The sequence below is a fragment of the Haliotis rufescens genome, unplaced genomic scaffold (assembly GCF_023055435.1).
Source record: "Haliotis rufescens isolate VD_foot unplaced genomic scaffold, xgHalRufe1.0.p SCAF_2, whole genome shotgun sequence".
In the NCBI taxonomy this organism is placed as follows: Eukaryota; Metazoa; Mollusca; class Gastropoda; order Lepetellida; family Haliotidae; genus Haliotis; species Haliotis rufescens.
Window position 1 is genome coordinate 62,379,860 of NW_025963890.1, and position 18,280 is coordinate 62,398,139.

The 18,280-nt window shown below is 40.0% G+C and overlaps 1 protein-coding gene across 1 annotated transcript; it reads left to right on the forward strand.

Annotated features, from left to right (window-relative positions):
- Positions 1–89: 89 nt before the first annotated feature.
- Positions 90–16,609, forward strand: LOC124142611 (intraflagellar transport protein 52 homolog). The gene is made up of 14 exons (XM_046511187.2): positions 90–166; positions 1,309–1,433; positions 1,899–1,986; positions 3,975–4,104; positions 4,429–4,504; positions 5,151–5,216; positions 7,047–7,173; positions 7,803–7,889; positions 8,465–8,533; positions 9,243–9,397; positions 10,228–10,315; positions 12,092–12,200; positions 12,724–12,869; positions 14,114–16,609. Exons 1-14 carry the CDS (start codon positions 149–151, stop codon positions 14,165–14,167), a joined length of 1,338 nt encoding a protein of 445 aa, XP_046367143.1. The 5' UTR covers positions 90–148; the 3' UTR covers positions 14,168–16,609.
- The last annotated feature ends 1,671 nt before the right edge of the window (positions 16,610–18,280 follow it).

Sequence of the window (18,280 nt, forward strand, 5' to 3'; positions counted from 1 at the left end):
TGCATCCACATTGCGCTAGATGTTTTGCAATATCGATCTATCACACGTATGGATAAGTTGTTGTGAAGATAGTTTACATGAATTTAGTCCAATCACAGACAAGAATACTATTTACTCCGGTCCTTGCATAGTTTCTAGAGAAGCTAACATGGCACCGACTTCAGAAGTGAGTACTGATCATTGTTGTGAATTAAATGGTTTGATTGTGTGTCTTACATTTTCAAAAGGCCCGACATATCTAATGTTTCCTACCGCATCCACCTAAATTAAACCTTGCGACTATCATGCTTTTCTCTCAGCCGACACAATGATTTGACAAGTTCGGTGCTTGTTTATGTTTGGTGACAGTTGTTCAGCCTAACAACTCATGGTAAAGAACAGTAAACGTCGTAATTGAATATATGTGAATTACAACAACTCTCGATCCATGAGCAACCTCTTAGGATGCATGTGAGCTAATCTAAAACATATGATGTGTACACTCGAAAAAATACTTGGATGCTTTCAACGAATACAAGACTTCGAGATTCTAACGTTGATAATCGACTGAGGGAGGGTTCGTGAACAGGTGAAGCTGCAAATGCAATTACAATAGGACATTATATCTCAAGTCTGCATAATACACGGAAATTATGTTATGTTTTCTTATGCTATCCATGCTGACAAGACTGCAGTTTACTGGTCACAGCTATATAAATGACTACTGCTGTTGCTTACACTTCTCTGAACTTGTGCATCTATTTGAAGATTGATCATTTGAGTTGGTTGTGCTAGGATTAATTACCCCTCAATTTGTCTTACCATATTATCTTAGCCCTTGTCACTTCTTCAATCAAGTACCCTTTAACTTAGTTTACGATACTTAGGGTAAGACAGGCCATGTTTCATGCTGTCTACTATTTACCATGAATCATGTGAATGGCCATGTCAATCCTAAAATAAGGCCTAATGGTTACATGGGTTTGGCACCCCTTTCTGATCCCAGGGTAAGTTGTGACGAGCATGCATACGCTCATGATTGTTTATATTTGAGCACTATTTGTAATAGCGGAATCTGAAAAAAGTGTTCCTGGTAAAGTGCAATATCCCCACCATGCTGGTGAAACTAAATTGCTTCCACAAATGTGTTTTCAACAACTGAAGGTAAGTGTTTTTCCAGCACCATGCAAGTCTTTGTGCAACTATCATATGACTCTATTTTTGCTCAAATCTGACTTTGAGTTGTGGATTTGGGTCAAGTGATATTTCTGTTCATTTGACATGCAGAGTATGTATTGACCTGTCACCATGGTTATGTTATGATTGCAGGGCATGGAGGACAAAAGTCAAAGGAACGTTATTCTTGTCAACGCATCAAAGCGAGAGCTGTTCACACTCAATAATGGCCTGAAGTCACTCAACAGAAAGTTACGGTCTTCATGGAAATTGGTTCCGTATGTAACTCACTGAACTAACTCACTCATCTTGCTATGACATAAGCAGAACAATTTGCATTGAATAGCTATGTCTGATTAACATGGTTTAGCTGTATGTTATTTAACCCTGTTAAAGATTTCACTATTTCCATAATGACAAGTTAACATGATTTACAATCATCATGATGATTTCTTAAGACAATTCTCCTGTGGTGATTTAGATTTGGTCTCCAGCAACCTATGTTTGTTGTGAGAGGTGACTAAGTGGATAGGGTTGATCTTACCCCACTTATTGAGACATTACTTACAATATCAGTCACTGGTTTGTCTGGACCAAATTTAATTACTTTAGATTGCCATCATGTACTCTGGAATATTGCATGGTGCAGCGTTTTAAGTTTTAACAACCGACAAATCTGTTTTCAAAAGACACATCTAATAATCTTTCCTTCCCATGATATTTATGATTATTTCTTGTTCCAGGAATAAAGATGAGATCACCGAGGACAAGTTGGCTCAAGTTAGGATATTTCTTATTGCCGGACCAAGAGATAAGTTTACAGCTGCAGAGGTATTTGAAGATTCCGTCATTTTTAGTTTTGTGGTGTTTTTTTCCTACATTTTAACCATTCTTATGTGAAACATATTTTAGTGTTATTGGTCATGTTAGTAATTGTTGCAATTTTATTGATATCATCTGAAAAGAAGACTCAGACATTTCTTTTCTTGAAGCTAGCTTTTATTAAGTAATGATGACAGTGATCATGATGATAATGAATAATGAAGAACACCATACAGTGTTCACAGTGAAGGGGATTCTGGGCCCTTAATCTGTTCACCTACAATATTTGACCCCATAAATCTTCATAACATTGAGGTCATGACAAGGGACCTTTGACTTTTATGTTTCATTTCGAACATCCCTATAATAACATTGCCAATATCTTACGTGTGATGTCAGTACCCCATGTACCCTTTGCTGATTGTACAGCATCATGGCCCCAGCATCCTTTGGTAAAAATTGTCTAAGACTAAGATCTGGTGATTCATGTATCATGTATCATAAATGGTTTCAGGCACCAATAGGTACGAGTCATGTAAATGTCTGAATGTTGTAGGTAAATATCTTTAATGAAGGGGGTTTATGATTTTCTTTTAGTGAGCGAGCTCAATCTGTCGGTGAAATAAATCCTCCATCTGACTGATGATAGACTGATATCTTCACTTGACAGACTTGTGATATATGATACTGCCATGTTGTAGAAACATTGTTCAGAGACATTAAGACCTGTGAAAACCTGAGTTAGAATAGGTTTTCAGCAACCCATGCTTGCAGTAAAAGGCGACTATGCTTGCCGTAAGAGGCAACTAATGGGATCAGGTGGTCAGGCTCGCTGACTTGGTTGATGCATATCATCGTATCCTAATTGCATAGATCGATGCTCATGATATCAATCACTAGATTGTCTGGTCCAGACTCGATTATTTTCAGATCGCTGTCATATTGCTGAGTGCGGCGTAAAACAAAGCCCTGAAAAATCAGAGACATTAAGTGATGTCATCAAAGAATTCATGATTTTAAGTTGTAGCTGTGAGCAAACTCTTAGTTTGGGACAATTTAGATACCAATCCATTTTATCATTGCTCATCAACCATTTTTGTAAACCTCTACTGTTGGAAAAAGGAATATACGTACGTCATTCCAAAATATACACTTTTTTCATTCACTCAATAAGATAAATGTTGCATTTGACAAGAAATGTTGTGTAGCCTGTTCAGGGAATATGCACAGCATTCACATTGAAATCATCTGGATTAACACATTTCTGAATTACCAAATCATGAATATCAGTCATCTCACTTGGTATAAATGCACATGTGAGTGTTCCCAGAGTCTTTTGGATTAATCATTTGGTCCAATCTCATTATAATCAGATCTTGGTTCTTGCCACTGCTGAACAAAGATCTGAGGTCATCCCATTATGGGACATGCCAGAACAGCCTTTTATCCGACCAATCAGAGCCTCACTTACCAGATCGGGAAAGTGACAGACGGAATGTGTTTTCTAATCATGAAACCTTCAAGGGTTAACATGGGGGTATTCCAAACAACAGTTCCAGGCTGTTCGAATGTTCCGAATGATAAACATCAACATGTCTAGTGGGATAAACATTTGAAAGGAAAGACTTTGCATAGAGGTGGGAATAAAATCTCAGCCATATATTAGACATTCCAGAATTTTCTTTTCCAATTTTGAATCGAGATATACTCTTTGTCAGAATATTTTTTAAGCATAGTCTGGAATAGAAGTAACCATTTTGAAACTAGTGCCGTAAATCTTGTGAAAGCTGCTTTTTGATTGGTTAACTATGTGTTTCCTGTTTGTCACTTCATTGGAAGGTCAACGTTCACAAAAGGTCATGATGTGGCCTGTCTTCAGATCTTTCTCTACCAAAAGTGAGAACTAAGATCTGATTTTAATGAGATTGTGGTGCTGACTATTGAGGGGTCAGAGTGCAACCTAATTTTGCTAAGACTAATATATGTCTATGTTCTAGATTGCAGCCATGAAGAAGTATCTGGACAGTGGAGGAAGTATTTTGGTCATGTTAGGAGAAGGTGGAGAAACGAGGTTTGACACAAACATCAACTTTCTCCTCGAGGAATTTGGGATCATGGTCAACAGTGGTGAGTGTCTTGAAGATCAGTTCTGAAGAGAACCTCACTCTTCATTCATGTCTATCTCAACTGACTCATGTAGAGTTAGCCAGGACACATATATATCTATCAATTTAGGTGTACAACGTACATGGTGTGCAAGTAATTTGCCAAATAATTATTTGTAGAAGAATAAGGGGAGATAACCCTGTGCATACAACTTTTCCTTAAGTTCATACTGATGAAAAACTATTGCATAAATTGTTGTAACCATGGTAACCTACATGACCTAATAAACTATGTTTGCACACTTATTTTACAAATATGTTGTCATGTTTGATTTTTTTTCTACAGATGCTGTTGTTAGAACATCATATTACAAATATTTTCATCCTAAAGAAGCCTTAATATCAAATGGAATTCTCAACAGGTACATATTTCAGTTATTATTCAATCTTATTGAATATAGTAATTTCTGATCGATCATGTAACCAGCTTTTCCAGGTTTTGGGTCCTCTGAAATGAAAGTTAAAAAGTACTGCATTTGACGTCTTTGAGATCACCAGGTGCACGACCTCGTCAGTTCTATATGTTTCAAATAGAGACCTTTTTTTAGAAATATTTACCATACTTGCAGGGATAGTTTTAGTCCACTAGTCCTTATAATCATAGCATATAGCAAAACCCTTAAAAATGGCAAATTTCTACTAGTCCTTATGATACCTTAACTATTGGGCAGTTTGGCAAGGACTATAGGACTAGTGCCAATTTCTAACGCTGACTTACAGATTCTTCTTGACCCTTTTATTATCTTTGTTTTGTAATGCTGCAAATATTCCAGGCAATTTCGGGTCTGCTACAGTGGACAGAATTTTGTACTTAGTAGACAGGGATGATACTGTCTGATTTATTTCTTGTCTTGTGAAAACATCTCTGATCCAAGTAAGGAAAACAGATTGGCTTAACTCGAAGATTGTTTCAGTTCAAATGTTATTCACCAGACATAGCAATATTGGTGCTGATGTGAGTTAAAACCTTGATGTATGTTGACGTCATGTAACTGATTGTGTCCCCAGAGCCATAAGTCAGGCAGCGGGCAAGTCTCTGTCCTATGGAGGAGATGATGATGCTAATAATGCACAGTAAGTAGACAGTAGACATTGTACAACATCCACCACTGTAAGTAGACAGTAGACACTGTACAACTTGTACCATAGTTAGTGGACAGTGGACACTGTACAACATCTACCACAGTAAGTAGACAGTAGACACACTGTACAACTTGTACCACAGTAAGTAGACAGTAGACACTGTACAACGTCTATGACAGTAAGTAGACAGTAGACACACTGTACAACTTGTACCATGGTTAGTGGACAGTGGACACTGTACAACATCTACCACAGTAAGTAGACAGTAGACACACTGTACAACTTGTACCATGGTTAGTGGACAGTGGACACTGTACAACATCTACCACAGTAAGTAGACAGTAGACACACTGTAGAACTTGTACCATGGTTAGTGGACAGTGGACACTGTACAACATCTACCACAGTAAGTAGACAGTAGACACACGGTATAACATCTACAACAGTAAGTAAACAGTGGACACTGTACAACATCTACCACAGTAAGTAGACAGTAGACACACTGTACAACATCTACCACAGTAAGTAGACAGTAGACACACTGTACAACTTGTACCACAGTAAGTTGACAGTAGACACACTGTACAACTTGTACCACAGTAAGTAGACAGTAGACACACTGTACATCTACCACAGTAAGTAGACAGTAGACACACTGTACAACTTGTACCATAGTTAGTAGACAGTAGACACACTGTAGAACTTGTACCATGGTAAGTAGACAGTAGACACACAGTACATCTATCACAGTAAGTAGATAGTAGACACACTGTAGAACTTGTACAATGGTTAGTGGACAGTGGAAACACTGTACAACATCTACCACAGTAAGTAGACAGTAGACACTGTACAACATCTACCACAGTAAGTAGACAGTAGACACACTGTACAACATCTACCACAGTAAGTAGACAGTAGACACACTGTACAACATCTACCACAGTAAGTAGACAGTAGACACTGTACAACTTGTACCACAATAAGTAGACAGTAGACACACTGTACAACATCTACCACAGTAAGTTGACAGTAGACACACTGTACAACTTGTACCATGGTAAGTAGACAGTGGATACTGTACAACTTGTACAACTGTTAGTAGACAGTAGACACACTACATGTACAATGTGTTTTTGAAGTTGGTTGACTGAAAATCATTTTGAAAAAAATATTAGAAAATTTAAAATGTAAACAGTTTCTGTTAAAAATATCTATTATTACAATGGTTATTAATTAACCTGCAATTAACAACAATTTGATGGAAAAAATAATATAATGGTTGGTTTGTAGTTATCATGGTATTTGAGTGTAAAGTGTACTTATATTTTACATTTTTCCCCATACAGAATCACAGTGGGGATTCCGGGGTAGAATTGGTCCCCAGTATCCCATTGCTTGTTATATGAACTGCCATATGAGGTCTGGCAGTGTCACCTCACCATTCGAGTCTCATGGTTTCTCAATGACATGGGGGCACACGTGTCCCAGTCGTCTAAGGCGCCACGATTTCTAGGTTTGTCGACACCATGCCCGTACTCGTGGGTTTCACCGAAGTGGTAAACGTCTGAGACCTGCATCACTTTGGACCTTCCTCCCACATTAAGCTGACATGCCGTGATATAACTGGAATACTGTTAAACCCAACATGAAACCCAACTCAATGACATGGGTTGTTTCCCTTCAGTGACTTGTTTCCCTTGTCCAGATTATTTAATGGCAACAACTGTAGAGGTGGAACACTGCTGTCTGCTGTGTCATGTCACTGTCCTGTACCGGAGGGTTACAAGTGTGCAGTTATAACCTGTTGTGTTGTGCTTGCAGGGCTCTGTCGTTCCTGTACCCATATGGTGCTACCCTGAATGTGGTGAAGCCAGCTGTTGCTGTCCTGTCAACTGGCACAGTGTGTTTCCCTCTCAACAGACCCGTCCTAGCTCTACGTACAAACAAGGTATGTTAGGGACCGGTCATTTATTACTGTGTGTGTGTGTGTGGGTGTGTAACTGGGTGTGGATTGGAGCATGTGTGTGTGTGTGTGTGTGTGTGTGTCTCTTTGTATGTGTATGTGTCTGTGGGTGTCTATGTATGGGGGATATCTGTGTGTGTGCATGTCTGGGTGGTTGTGTGCTTTGGGTGTGTGTGTGTGTGTTGTGTGTGTAAGTGTGGGTGGATGCATGTCTGTGGGTGTGCGTGTCTGTGGACGGGTATTTGGGTGTCTGTGTATGGGGGCTGTCTGTGTATGTATGTGTGTGAGGGGGTGGGGTGGGGTGGGGGGGGGGGGGGGTCTGTCGGTGTTGGTTTGGGTGTGTGTGTGTGGGGTATCTGTGTGTGTGCGTGTCTGTGGGTGGGTATTTGGGTGTCTGTGTATGTGTATGGGGGTGGGGGTGTGCCTGTCGTTGTTGGTTTGGGTGTGTGTGTGGGGGTATCTGTGTTTGGGTGCGGGGGTATCTGTGTTTGGGTGCGGGTGTGTGTGGCTGTGGGTGTCTGTCGATGTAGGTTTGGGTGTGGGGGTCTTGATTCTCAACATGGGTACATCATCTCGTAGTGCTATGTATTTTATGTGGATTCACTGTTTTCCAGCAAACACGAGGAAAGATGGCAGTACTTGGGTCTGTCCACATGTTCCATGACCAGTATATAGACAAAGAGGAAAACAGTAAAATTCTGGTGAGCATTTTGGAAAATTGCATGCACAGCACATACCACTTAATCCACATTGGTGCTCCATGTAATGCCACATCAGTTGAACTTTAGGACCAGTAGACTAACATAGTATTGATTGACTGTATTTAACTTTATCATAAGCATGATAAGTAAACTCTAATGAGAAGGTTGGGCAGGTTTTGTAAGTATTTGACGGTCATGGAGTGGTAGTTTGAGTTTCTAAGGACTGAAATATTTTTTGAAAATAGAAAATTGCAATAAAGTCATTGAAAGTTCATGAAACCATAGTAATTTGTATATCAGAGACAGGAAACTATATATAACTCAACCATCAGGCATTTTCCAAGTTAACACTTCCAAATGTGTTTAATCTAATTACTGTAATGTCATGAAACACTATCCTAACACCTCTGTTGACCTCAGCTGACACACATGAACACTCTGGCTTTTCCGGCCTTTAACACTATGTATATATTCAAATCTGGATCAGGTCTGGGAGAAACCCTTAAACTGTCACTTGACTGTTGACAGTGATGTTAACCATGATGTTGGGTGTTAATGATGATATAATGTTTCAGGATGTCCTCGTGCAGTACCTCACAACTGAGGACATCAAACTGAATGCTATTGATGCTGAGGACCCTGAGGTAACGAGACACACCGACAGACACTGATTATAATGCTTAGGAACATTCGTTAACTGGTCTGAACAGGGAGAGAGAACAGAGAGAGAGAGAGAACAGAGAGAGAGAGAGAGAGATTTTCTCAATTGTTATTTATATAGTTTTCCACCCTCAGAGAGAGAGAGTCTGTCATATATAAAACTTTCCACCGGTTTAGGATAAATGCTATTTGTGACATACAAGTTGCAGTAACAAGTTACTTGACAACGATATAAGGATCTATATCGAAACATCACCTTAACACTATTTTAAGAAGTTGTCATCCATAAATTGTGTCTACTTTGTCATCCGTCAACTTCTAAGTAATGCCTATCAAACAATGGAAGTTGCAGTTATACATGCTAAGCATCAATCGTGTAGAAGTGTTCCAAATTAAGCATGAAAGTCGAGAGGTGCTTGTCGTAGCCCTAATGTTAAAAGTCAAAGATCAAGGAGGGCCCAAGGTTCCAGTACCATTGAAGACCTGAAGGACACCAAGGTGCCGTTGTACAAAGCGATCTTAACGCTAAGGTGATCGTGACTCCCATACCTTAACATAGACCTACGACAGTCATAGCACTAAGGTTGTTTTGTGCAACGGCACCCTGCACTCCCTTTAGTTTGGAACACTGATGGAGTCCGGACATGAGGGGTAATACAAGTGTGAGTTAACACTGCCGTGTTGTGTGTGCAGATCAGTGACTACAACCAGCTCCCAGAAGTTGCGAAGTTGGCAGAGGAACTGAAGACGTGTCTCCAGGAGAGTGACGACATCCCCCGCGACATCACAACACTGTTTGATAACTCTCTCTTCAAACTTGATACTAGTCTCGTACCTAAAGCAATCAAGTAAGCATTATCTGGTGACAGTGGTGTTATATGTATAAGTGGAGAGTCACTACTGTAGCTTGTAACATGTTCCACATCATCTATACAGGAAACTAAACACCTGGTAATAATGTACAGCATGGCTGAACCCATCTTCAGCAAATGTACTGGCCAATTTCTGTTAAAAATAATGAATTTTTAAGTGGTTTGACCATATTTTGTTAGGCTAGAGCCTGGTGCTTTGAATGTAGAGAATCTCTGATCGTTGGGGATAGAAAGATTGTGGTGTCTTGATTGGTAGAAGGATTCGTCTTACTGCTGTACACGTTAATCTGTTCATTAGTTTCCATTTTGTAGTGGTATCGAGTTCATGTTTCAGTGATAGTTACCATGGTAACTCACATATCTGGATATTCATTTCTGCAGACATTGTTTACAGTTGGTAGTAGTTCGTCCATTAAAAATGTTGGTAAGGTACTTGATGACATTGTTTACAACACCTTCAAATGTTGCTTTGATTTCACTGAGGTGTTCGTCTTCTTTAATAGACAGTGTTAGACTTGTGGTCCTGTCACCAAGTTATCCCAATGTTGAGTGAGTTTGGTTTTATGCAACTTTAGCAATATTCCAGCAATATCACGGCGGGGGACATCAGAAATGAGCTTCACACATTGTACCCATGTAGTGAATCGAATCCGGGTGTTCGGCGTGACGAGCGAGCGCTTTAACCACTAGGCTACCCGACCGCCCTCTCCCAGTGTTGAAGTGACTCCTGAATATAGGTACTCACTTGTAGATATGGTAGTTTGTAGTGGGGACCTAACTCACTGAAGTTGTTTGTTGTGTTTCAGAGGATATGAACAGCTTGGATGTAAACACGAGTCACTGACGCTCATCACACCTCAGTTCGAGACACCTCTACCGCCTCTACAGCCAGCTGTATGTAGTTACAGTTTGTTTGTTGTTTCAAGCCGTTAGTGGTGTAATGATCCGGCGATACAGTATTGTATCCTGATAGGAGGCCTGATATTTACAACCCCTATATTGCGATACCTACGATACATTACAAGTTATGTTGGTGTTAGAATAATAACAGAAACCGTTCCAACAACCACCTAACTCTAGTATTTCCCACTTGGCTATGTATAGCTTAACATGCACAGTTGCCTCTAGCCTATATGTTTCTACTCTACGATTTCTGAAATTTAAGAACAATTGATTCAGAATTGTGACTCACCTGCAAAAAGAAAGAATATCAGCTTATGAAAATAAAAATATTGTAATGGGATACGAATTGTATCCCACCATAGTACCGGGATACGTATCATATCCTACCATAGTAACGGGATACGTATCATATCCTACCATAGTAACGGGATACGTATCATATCCTACCATAGTAACGGGATACGTATCATATCACCACTCATTGTATTGTTACACCTCTAAATGCTGCACCTATCAATTCCAGCCATACGATGGTGGCCTGTAAATAATCAAGTCTGGACCATACAATACTCTAATATTATGAGCAAATACCATTGCTGTTAGGGTACGATGACAAGCTATGAACCAAGTCACCGAGCCTGACAACACAATCCTTAATGTTGCCTGACACGACAACCATGGGCTGCTTGGGACAAATCCCAACCTGGAACCCTTGTGGACTTGTACATAGTTACAGCCAGTACCTCATGCTTGGAAGAACCGACTGAACTGGGATTGGGTGGTCGTGTTATGTGACCTCATTGTGTGTCACGCAACCTGATAACGTGGGATGTTCATCATGCTGTCAACCACTTGTTTGTCTAGCCCAGAATCTATTATTTACAGGCTGCTAGGATATGGCTGAAATATTTCTGGTTGCAGAGAAAAATGACAAGTCTCATGCATCTCATTTAGATTAAGTAAGCTGTCAGCGTTATCAGTCTGTGACTTTAGCCACAAGTCCATAGCCTGAGTCTAGTAACATTTCTTTTTGTCCAGTTAGCTTTGCTAATAGAAGTTCATACATTAACACCAAGATCTACTGAAAATGATGTCAGGAGACAGGTCCAGGCTAGTTGACTCAATGGTGTTGGCATAGACTGCAGTAATCATTGTGCTTCTTTTGTTTGTTTGTTTGTTTGTTTTGTTTGTTTACTGCCACACTCAGCAAAATCCCAGCTATATGATAATGGTCTGTAAATAATCAAGTCTGGACCAGACATTTCAGTGATTGACATCATGAGCATCGATTCACGCAATTGGGATGCAATGACATGCATCAATCAAAAGCGAGCATGACCACCCGATCCTGTTAGTTGTCTCTTACGGCAAGCATGGATTGCTGAAGACCTTTTCTACCCCGGATCTTCAAGGGTCCCAAATATTTTACATCCTGGTCTGTTGTTTGACTTATCAGACCCTTTAGCATGTTTAGTTAGGTTAGCAATGTTATGATCTTTCATTTAGGTTGTTCATTTCATTTCAAGAAAAGATAAGCAGACCTACACATTTTCTACACATTAAACAAAAACCTTCTATCAGCTTATTATGTTATTTACAATTCTGAACAAACTTAAGTGTCCTAAAACAGTACTACAGGTTCCTGAAGGACATTTGCTCTCTTCCCTTCCTTGTACAGGAAATGTACACATGGATAAAGCATGGTGTTCCGAGTCTGACGTCAGCCTCTCCTCCGCATGTATCTACGTCTGCTTCTGTACTTGTCAGGTGTTTCCCCCGAACTTCAAGGAGCTGAATCCCCCTGCACTGGAGCTGTTTGATCTGGATGAACAGTTCTCGTCCGAGAAAGTCCGCATTGCTCAGATCACCAACAAGTGTAAGTGTTTCCCAGTCCAAGCTTAGACTCGGAACTACCTGGACAAACTGTTGTCATCTACAACCCTGGCCCTGTTTATTCAAGAAGTTGGGCACACTGAAGTTGTGGGTTGCTGAATACAGGATTCACCCCATCTGAAAACTGATGAATCTGTGAGAATTCAATAAAGTGCATAGCCTTAGTTTTGCAAGTATGGTACTCAACGTCAAGGAGATACATTAACAGGCTTTGTATTGTGGATGAATTTTAAGAGCATGTGTACTGATCAACTGATAGGACGCAGAGAGTAAGAGAGGGAGTTGGGTTTAACGCCGCTTTGAATGGTATTATAGTGATATCACAATAACACTAAACGCTTCCCAATGTGAATTACAAATTTCCCAGTTCCTCCGAATTTACATAAATAACTAGGATTGTTTAACCACTTCAGAGAGACCTGCCCAACTCACCATCACTACAGTTAGGGAACCTTGAACATTCAAATGTTGTCCGTGCTAGAACCTTGTTATGTGTGTTTGTTCAGGTACTGACGATGATCTGGAGTACTATGTACGAGAGTGTGGGGACATTCTGGCCGTCACCAGCAAACTCCCTGCGGACATCAGAGATGCGAAACACATCATTGAATATGTCTTTGCTCAGGTGGTAGAGTTCAAGAAACTCAATCAGGTAGGTGTTAGATCACTTGGTGTGACACATGTAGATCTGCAACTCCCTATACAATGCTATTGTACGTGACACTGTCATATTTCATCATCTTACAAATATTATGTGATATTCTGGATGATGTTTACTGAGAAAACAACTAAATTTCTAGTCTAATTAACAACATGTAGACATTTCACTGGCCTGTAGCTGCAGCGGATTGCTTCCAACAAAGGCCATAGTCTTTATCTGTATCCAAGTCCCCCTGGGGACTTCTGGGTAAGAACGTAGCCGCCGTAACCGCATCTCTGTGCTGCTCCTTTGATTTAGGTACACAGACCGTGAGGCTATCCCACAGTGTTTTCCTAAGAGATCCCCGATTCAAATCTGCATCACACTTATTATGCTTCAGCAAAGTGCATGCGTCATGACCTGATGACAAATGCAGCATGCTCCGCTTCATGAGACATGACTAGCAGTACGACTACATGTACTCATATTTTAGATCATGCAACAATATATTTACTTAAAGAGTTGGAAACGGGACTGGAAAGCTTTTTTATACGCCATTGTGCTTAGCAAAACTCTCTTGTTGATTCCCACCCAATATTCATGTACGTTATGGGTGGTTCCGAATTGGGAATCTATCAGGAAAACAGCACTATCTTACAGCCCGTAGCTCTGTGTACATGGTGAAGCTACAAATCAAATCAAAATCGTTACAGTCACTGGACTGTCTGGTCCAGACTCGGTTATTTACAGACCACCGTCATATACCTGGAATATTGCTTAGTGCGGCATTAAACAACAAACCAAACCAACCAAAATTGTTAAGGGGAGCAGCACCGAGATACAGTTACCACAGCAGGTGAAAACAACTCAGCACCTCATGCCTGTTGTTTTACAACCCTTAATATGAGGATTGGGTGGCCACGTTGTGTGACCTGGTTGATAGTAAATCAGTGTGTCCCTGTGGCGTGGACATCTGCTGGTGCTGTCAGCCACTGGGGTGTGTGTCCCTGTGGCGTGGACATCTGCTGGTGCTGTCAGCCACTGGGGTGTGTGTCCCTGTGGCGTCGACATCTGCTGGTGCTGTCAGCCACTGGTGTGTGTTTCCAGGATTCAGGTATTGATTCAGGTATATACAAGCTGACGTGATATGGCTGGAATATAATCCTGACTGTGGGGTTACACAGCTTTCAACCACTCACTGAACATATTTACATATTGACCAATGTGGTTCATAACTCTGATGTGTTTGGTTTCAGGACAACGACTACAACCCAGTTGAGTTTGGAGGAGGGGCGGACAGCTATGCATAGAGTACAGCACCATGTTGTCTAGGTCACAAGAACTCCCCACATGGAGAACTCATGTTCTTACAGATTTATCTAAATCCTCTGCCCAGTTCACAATGGAGGACAATATTATCATTTCCTCACAACAGTGAACTGAAGTGAAGACAGTGTAAAAAGTACAGGCATTAAAGGGAACTAGGTCAATTTGCAGTCCTATCATGTTTTAGGCAAGTCAACATACCAACTTTGATTATCTTCAAACTCAAATTTTATGATAGATGAAAATGATGTTACTGCTTACATGAATAATCAATCTTATTTATTACTATTAATTGTTTGACGTAAGCAAATAAATACAACTTAAGAGTTCTAGACTGATAATAGTCTCCAGACCATGGAGCAAGTTGGGCCTGTCAGATTTCTTTTCATTAATCAAGAAGATTTGGGGATTGGGATTGGTCTTAGGACTGTATCATATCACACAACCCCTCTTCCCCCATTTTATGTAACATTGAGTCAAACTCCCCCCCTTCCCCCCCCACACACACACACTCCCACCCACCCCAAAAAATATACAGGTAAAATTTTTCCATGAAACCCACCCACCCAATAATAAATTAACAGTCCGTGGCTCAAATTTCTACTTTTACTATTTGAAAAGGTAGGACTGTGTCATTCCTCCTCCCCACCCACCCCCCTTTCACTGTGTCATTTTTCATGAGCAAACCCCCCCAACCTTCACCCCCCAACCCCACCGCCCTTTTCATTCTCACTGGCCCACCACCCCCTATAATAAATGACCAGTCCCTTATTCAACAGGAACTTGGTAATGGCTTCAAGTCAATGGCTGAGATGGTGTCACAATCAATTCCAGAGTGAGCACCAATCTCATCTGTGCTTTTGTTACAGCACAAATGTGATGACTATTGATTGAGGAGTCAAGATATGAAAAAAACATCCCTTTGTATGTTGTCATATAGATCATTCTCAAGTTTATAATGAATGACAAAACTATTTGTATTGTCATGTAATGCTGACAGAAAATGTATTAGCCAACCAATTCAGATTTGTCTCATATCCTGTTTCATGAAACGATGAGGGAACTAAGGACCAATCTTATTTGTGTTTGTATTAATGGGATTGATGTGGACTCCAGAGGAGATATTTTGGGAACAATCACAAGCTCTTGGCAAACTTGAGAAAATCAGGAGTAGTGTCATGAATGTTAAAGACGGGATTTTACTGAGAAGACGATTTTATTTTGTTAAGACATTAATAATTATCATGTGATTTTCATGAAACAATTTGGAAATTTGGTGCTCAGGGAGATATTGTTTATTAAATATGTTAAAAAAATAAAATTTGTGAGATTCAATGCCGCTATGACATGCAGGGAATTATAATATTTGTCTACCCAGAGGGAAAAACAACTTTGAATTATAACTGTTTCTTGATTGTAATTCATAATGATATATGACTAGGAAATACACCTGATTGGACAAATCCACAGATTTCAGCTGCTCATTTAATGGAAAACATCTTCTTAGAATCAATATAATGTGTAGAATTCATACTGATGTTTGGTGGCGGTCAGGTAGCCTAGTGGTTAAAGCGTTCGCTCGTCACGCCGAAGACCCGGGTTCGATTCCCGACATGGGTACAATGTGTGAAGCGCATTTCTGGTGTTCCCCGTCATGATATTGCTGGAATATTGCTAAATGCGGCGTAAAATCAAACACACTCACTCATACTGATGTTTGATACAGATATATTACTTATGTTTACAAATGAGACCCTGCTAGCCTTTGTAAGAGATCATTGTTGATGGACATTCGTTTAGATGCGTCTAGTTTGTGAAATGTCAGATTGGACGTGTATATGACTGAACTGAAATAATATTAAGGAGTCAGGATGAGTCTGCTTCTAATGTTAAAAGTCATTAAATGTGTGGTATCAAATAATGGCAAAAGTGAAATCCATAGCAAATAATCTTTTAGTCATGGGTTGCCAATATTTAGCAACTGAGAATCTGTTCCTATCACAGAAGAAAACATAATTCAACAACTTGTTAAAGAAATTATTTATTGCACTTTTCATGGGTAAAATATGTAAAGCTTACCTAACAAAACCATCATAACAATTGTTATTGTCTATGAAAGGTTCCAATGGAAAAAGAAAAAATACACTATTTGAAGAATCTGATTGTAAATATATCACATTTGTCATAATTGTTGCGCTATTTTTAACAATGCATATTTTCCGTCCTGTATTCAATGGTTGTAGATGCTCTAATGACCAAATACTGAACCCAGCTCTCTGTTTTACTTCAAATTATCTTGACTATGTTAGATCTGTATATATATTGAGATATTTATTAGGCATTTGTGTGTACAACACACCTGTAAATTGTTAGATGTTTCTGTTTGTTTTCTTATGATTGTAAATAAAAGTATCTTTGTAACCTATCTTGCTTGTATAATTATTCCCCCCAGGAGGAATGTCACAGCGTTAATAATCAGTCCCCTCACTACCACAACACAAGTCTTACAGAAGGTAGTCACTTTAATGTGACTGTAGGTGGAATTTCAGTGAACATTCCTTTATTTCAGATCGGTCGTCAGTTTAAAAGAAACATTTGGATTACCACTTCCACGGGCCTACCCACTCCACTGACCTACTCAACAGTGCGTAGGCTATATCGTTTTGCATAGACGTAGCATTAGAACTATGGTTACTCTAGTTTATACAGACCTACATAATGATGCAACTACCCTATCACACATTCGGGGCACATGTGGCCCAGTCATCTAAGGCAACGCGATTTGCTGTGCAGAGTTGCATCCCTTGGGCACGCCAGAAACCTATGATTGTGGGTTCGAATCCCGGTTCCCCCGATTATGTTTCTAGGTTTGTCAGCACCATACCAGTGCTCGTGGATTTCACCAAAGTGGTAAACGTCTGAGACCTGCATCACTTCGGGCTTTCCTCCCACATTTAGCTGACAGGGTGATATAACTGGAATACTGTTAAAAGCGGTGTTAAACCCAACTCACTCACTCACACCCACTGTACCCATGTGGGGAAACGATCTCGGGACTGAGTGGACTTATCACAGATTGAGATTTAAGACTAGCATGGAACCATAAAAGTACATCACTTTACATAACAATACACTATAAGAACGTGCTAAAGATCACAAGCAGCCAAAGATAAGTCACCATACAAGCGACCGTGGGAACTTACGATGCATCTGCTACCTGTGCGGTTCCCTAGCAGGATTTACACCAACCCTTCAGCCGCTGGAGATTGTATGCAATTTTAGCCAAATTTTAAGATAATGAATATTCTACGTTTAAGACAATGGTAGATAAATCAAAAAATATATACTACCATTTTATAAGAAACAACTATGTACATCAAAATTTATGAATCAATTCAATTTCTTGTAAAAAGTCCAAGAATTGTAAAAGATTCTTTATGGATTAAACCTTGAAATATTGATCCCTTGTGATGGAAAAATCAATACAGTCAAGCAGGACATGCATTGCTTGTTTGTTTGCTTGTTTCACGCCACACACAGCAATATTCTACCTATATGACGGCAGTCTGTAAATAATCTAGTCTGGACAAGACAATGTAATGACTGACATTATGAGCATCGATCCGCGCAATTGAGATACGATGACATGCATCAACCAAGTCAGCGAGCCTGACCACCCGATCCCGTTAGTCGCCTCTTTTGACAAGCATAGCCGCCTTTTACGGTAAGCATTGGTTGCTGAAGACCTATTCTAACCCGGATCTTTACGGGTGGCTGGGGAGAGAGAAAAAAATCAATAAGCTTGTGGCACGAAAGACTGTTTTGAATATAACTGTTCCAGAAAATACTTGAAAAAATAATTGCTTTAGTTTTCACACAAAGGACCTGTTTATCTGACATGGTAAAAAAAACCATCAGATAAAAGCAATGACGGAAAAACTATCTTGTCGCTGACACTGATCCACCAGGGTCCCAGGCTGGTGTTAGTGGTTAGTTGGTGACCTGGCAATAAACGTCGTACACACTCTGGTATGGAATACTGTAAGGGACATGCTCGCGATCTCGCATTCTCGCGATCTCGACCTTTGGAAACGATT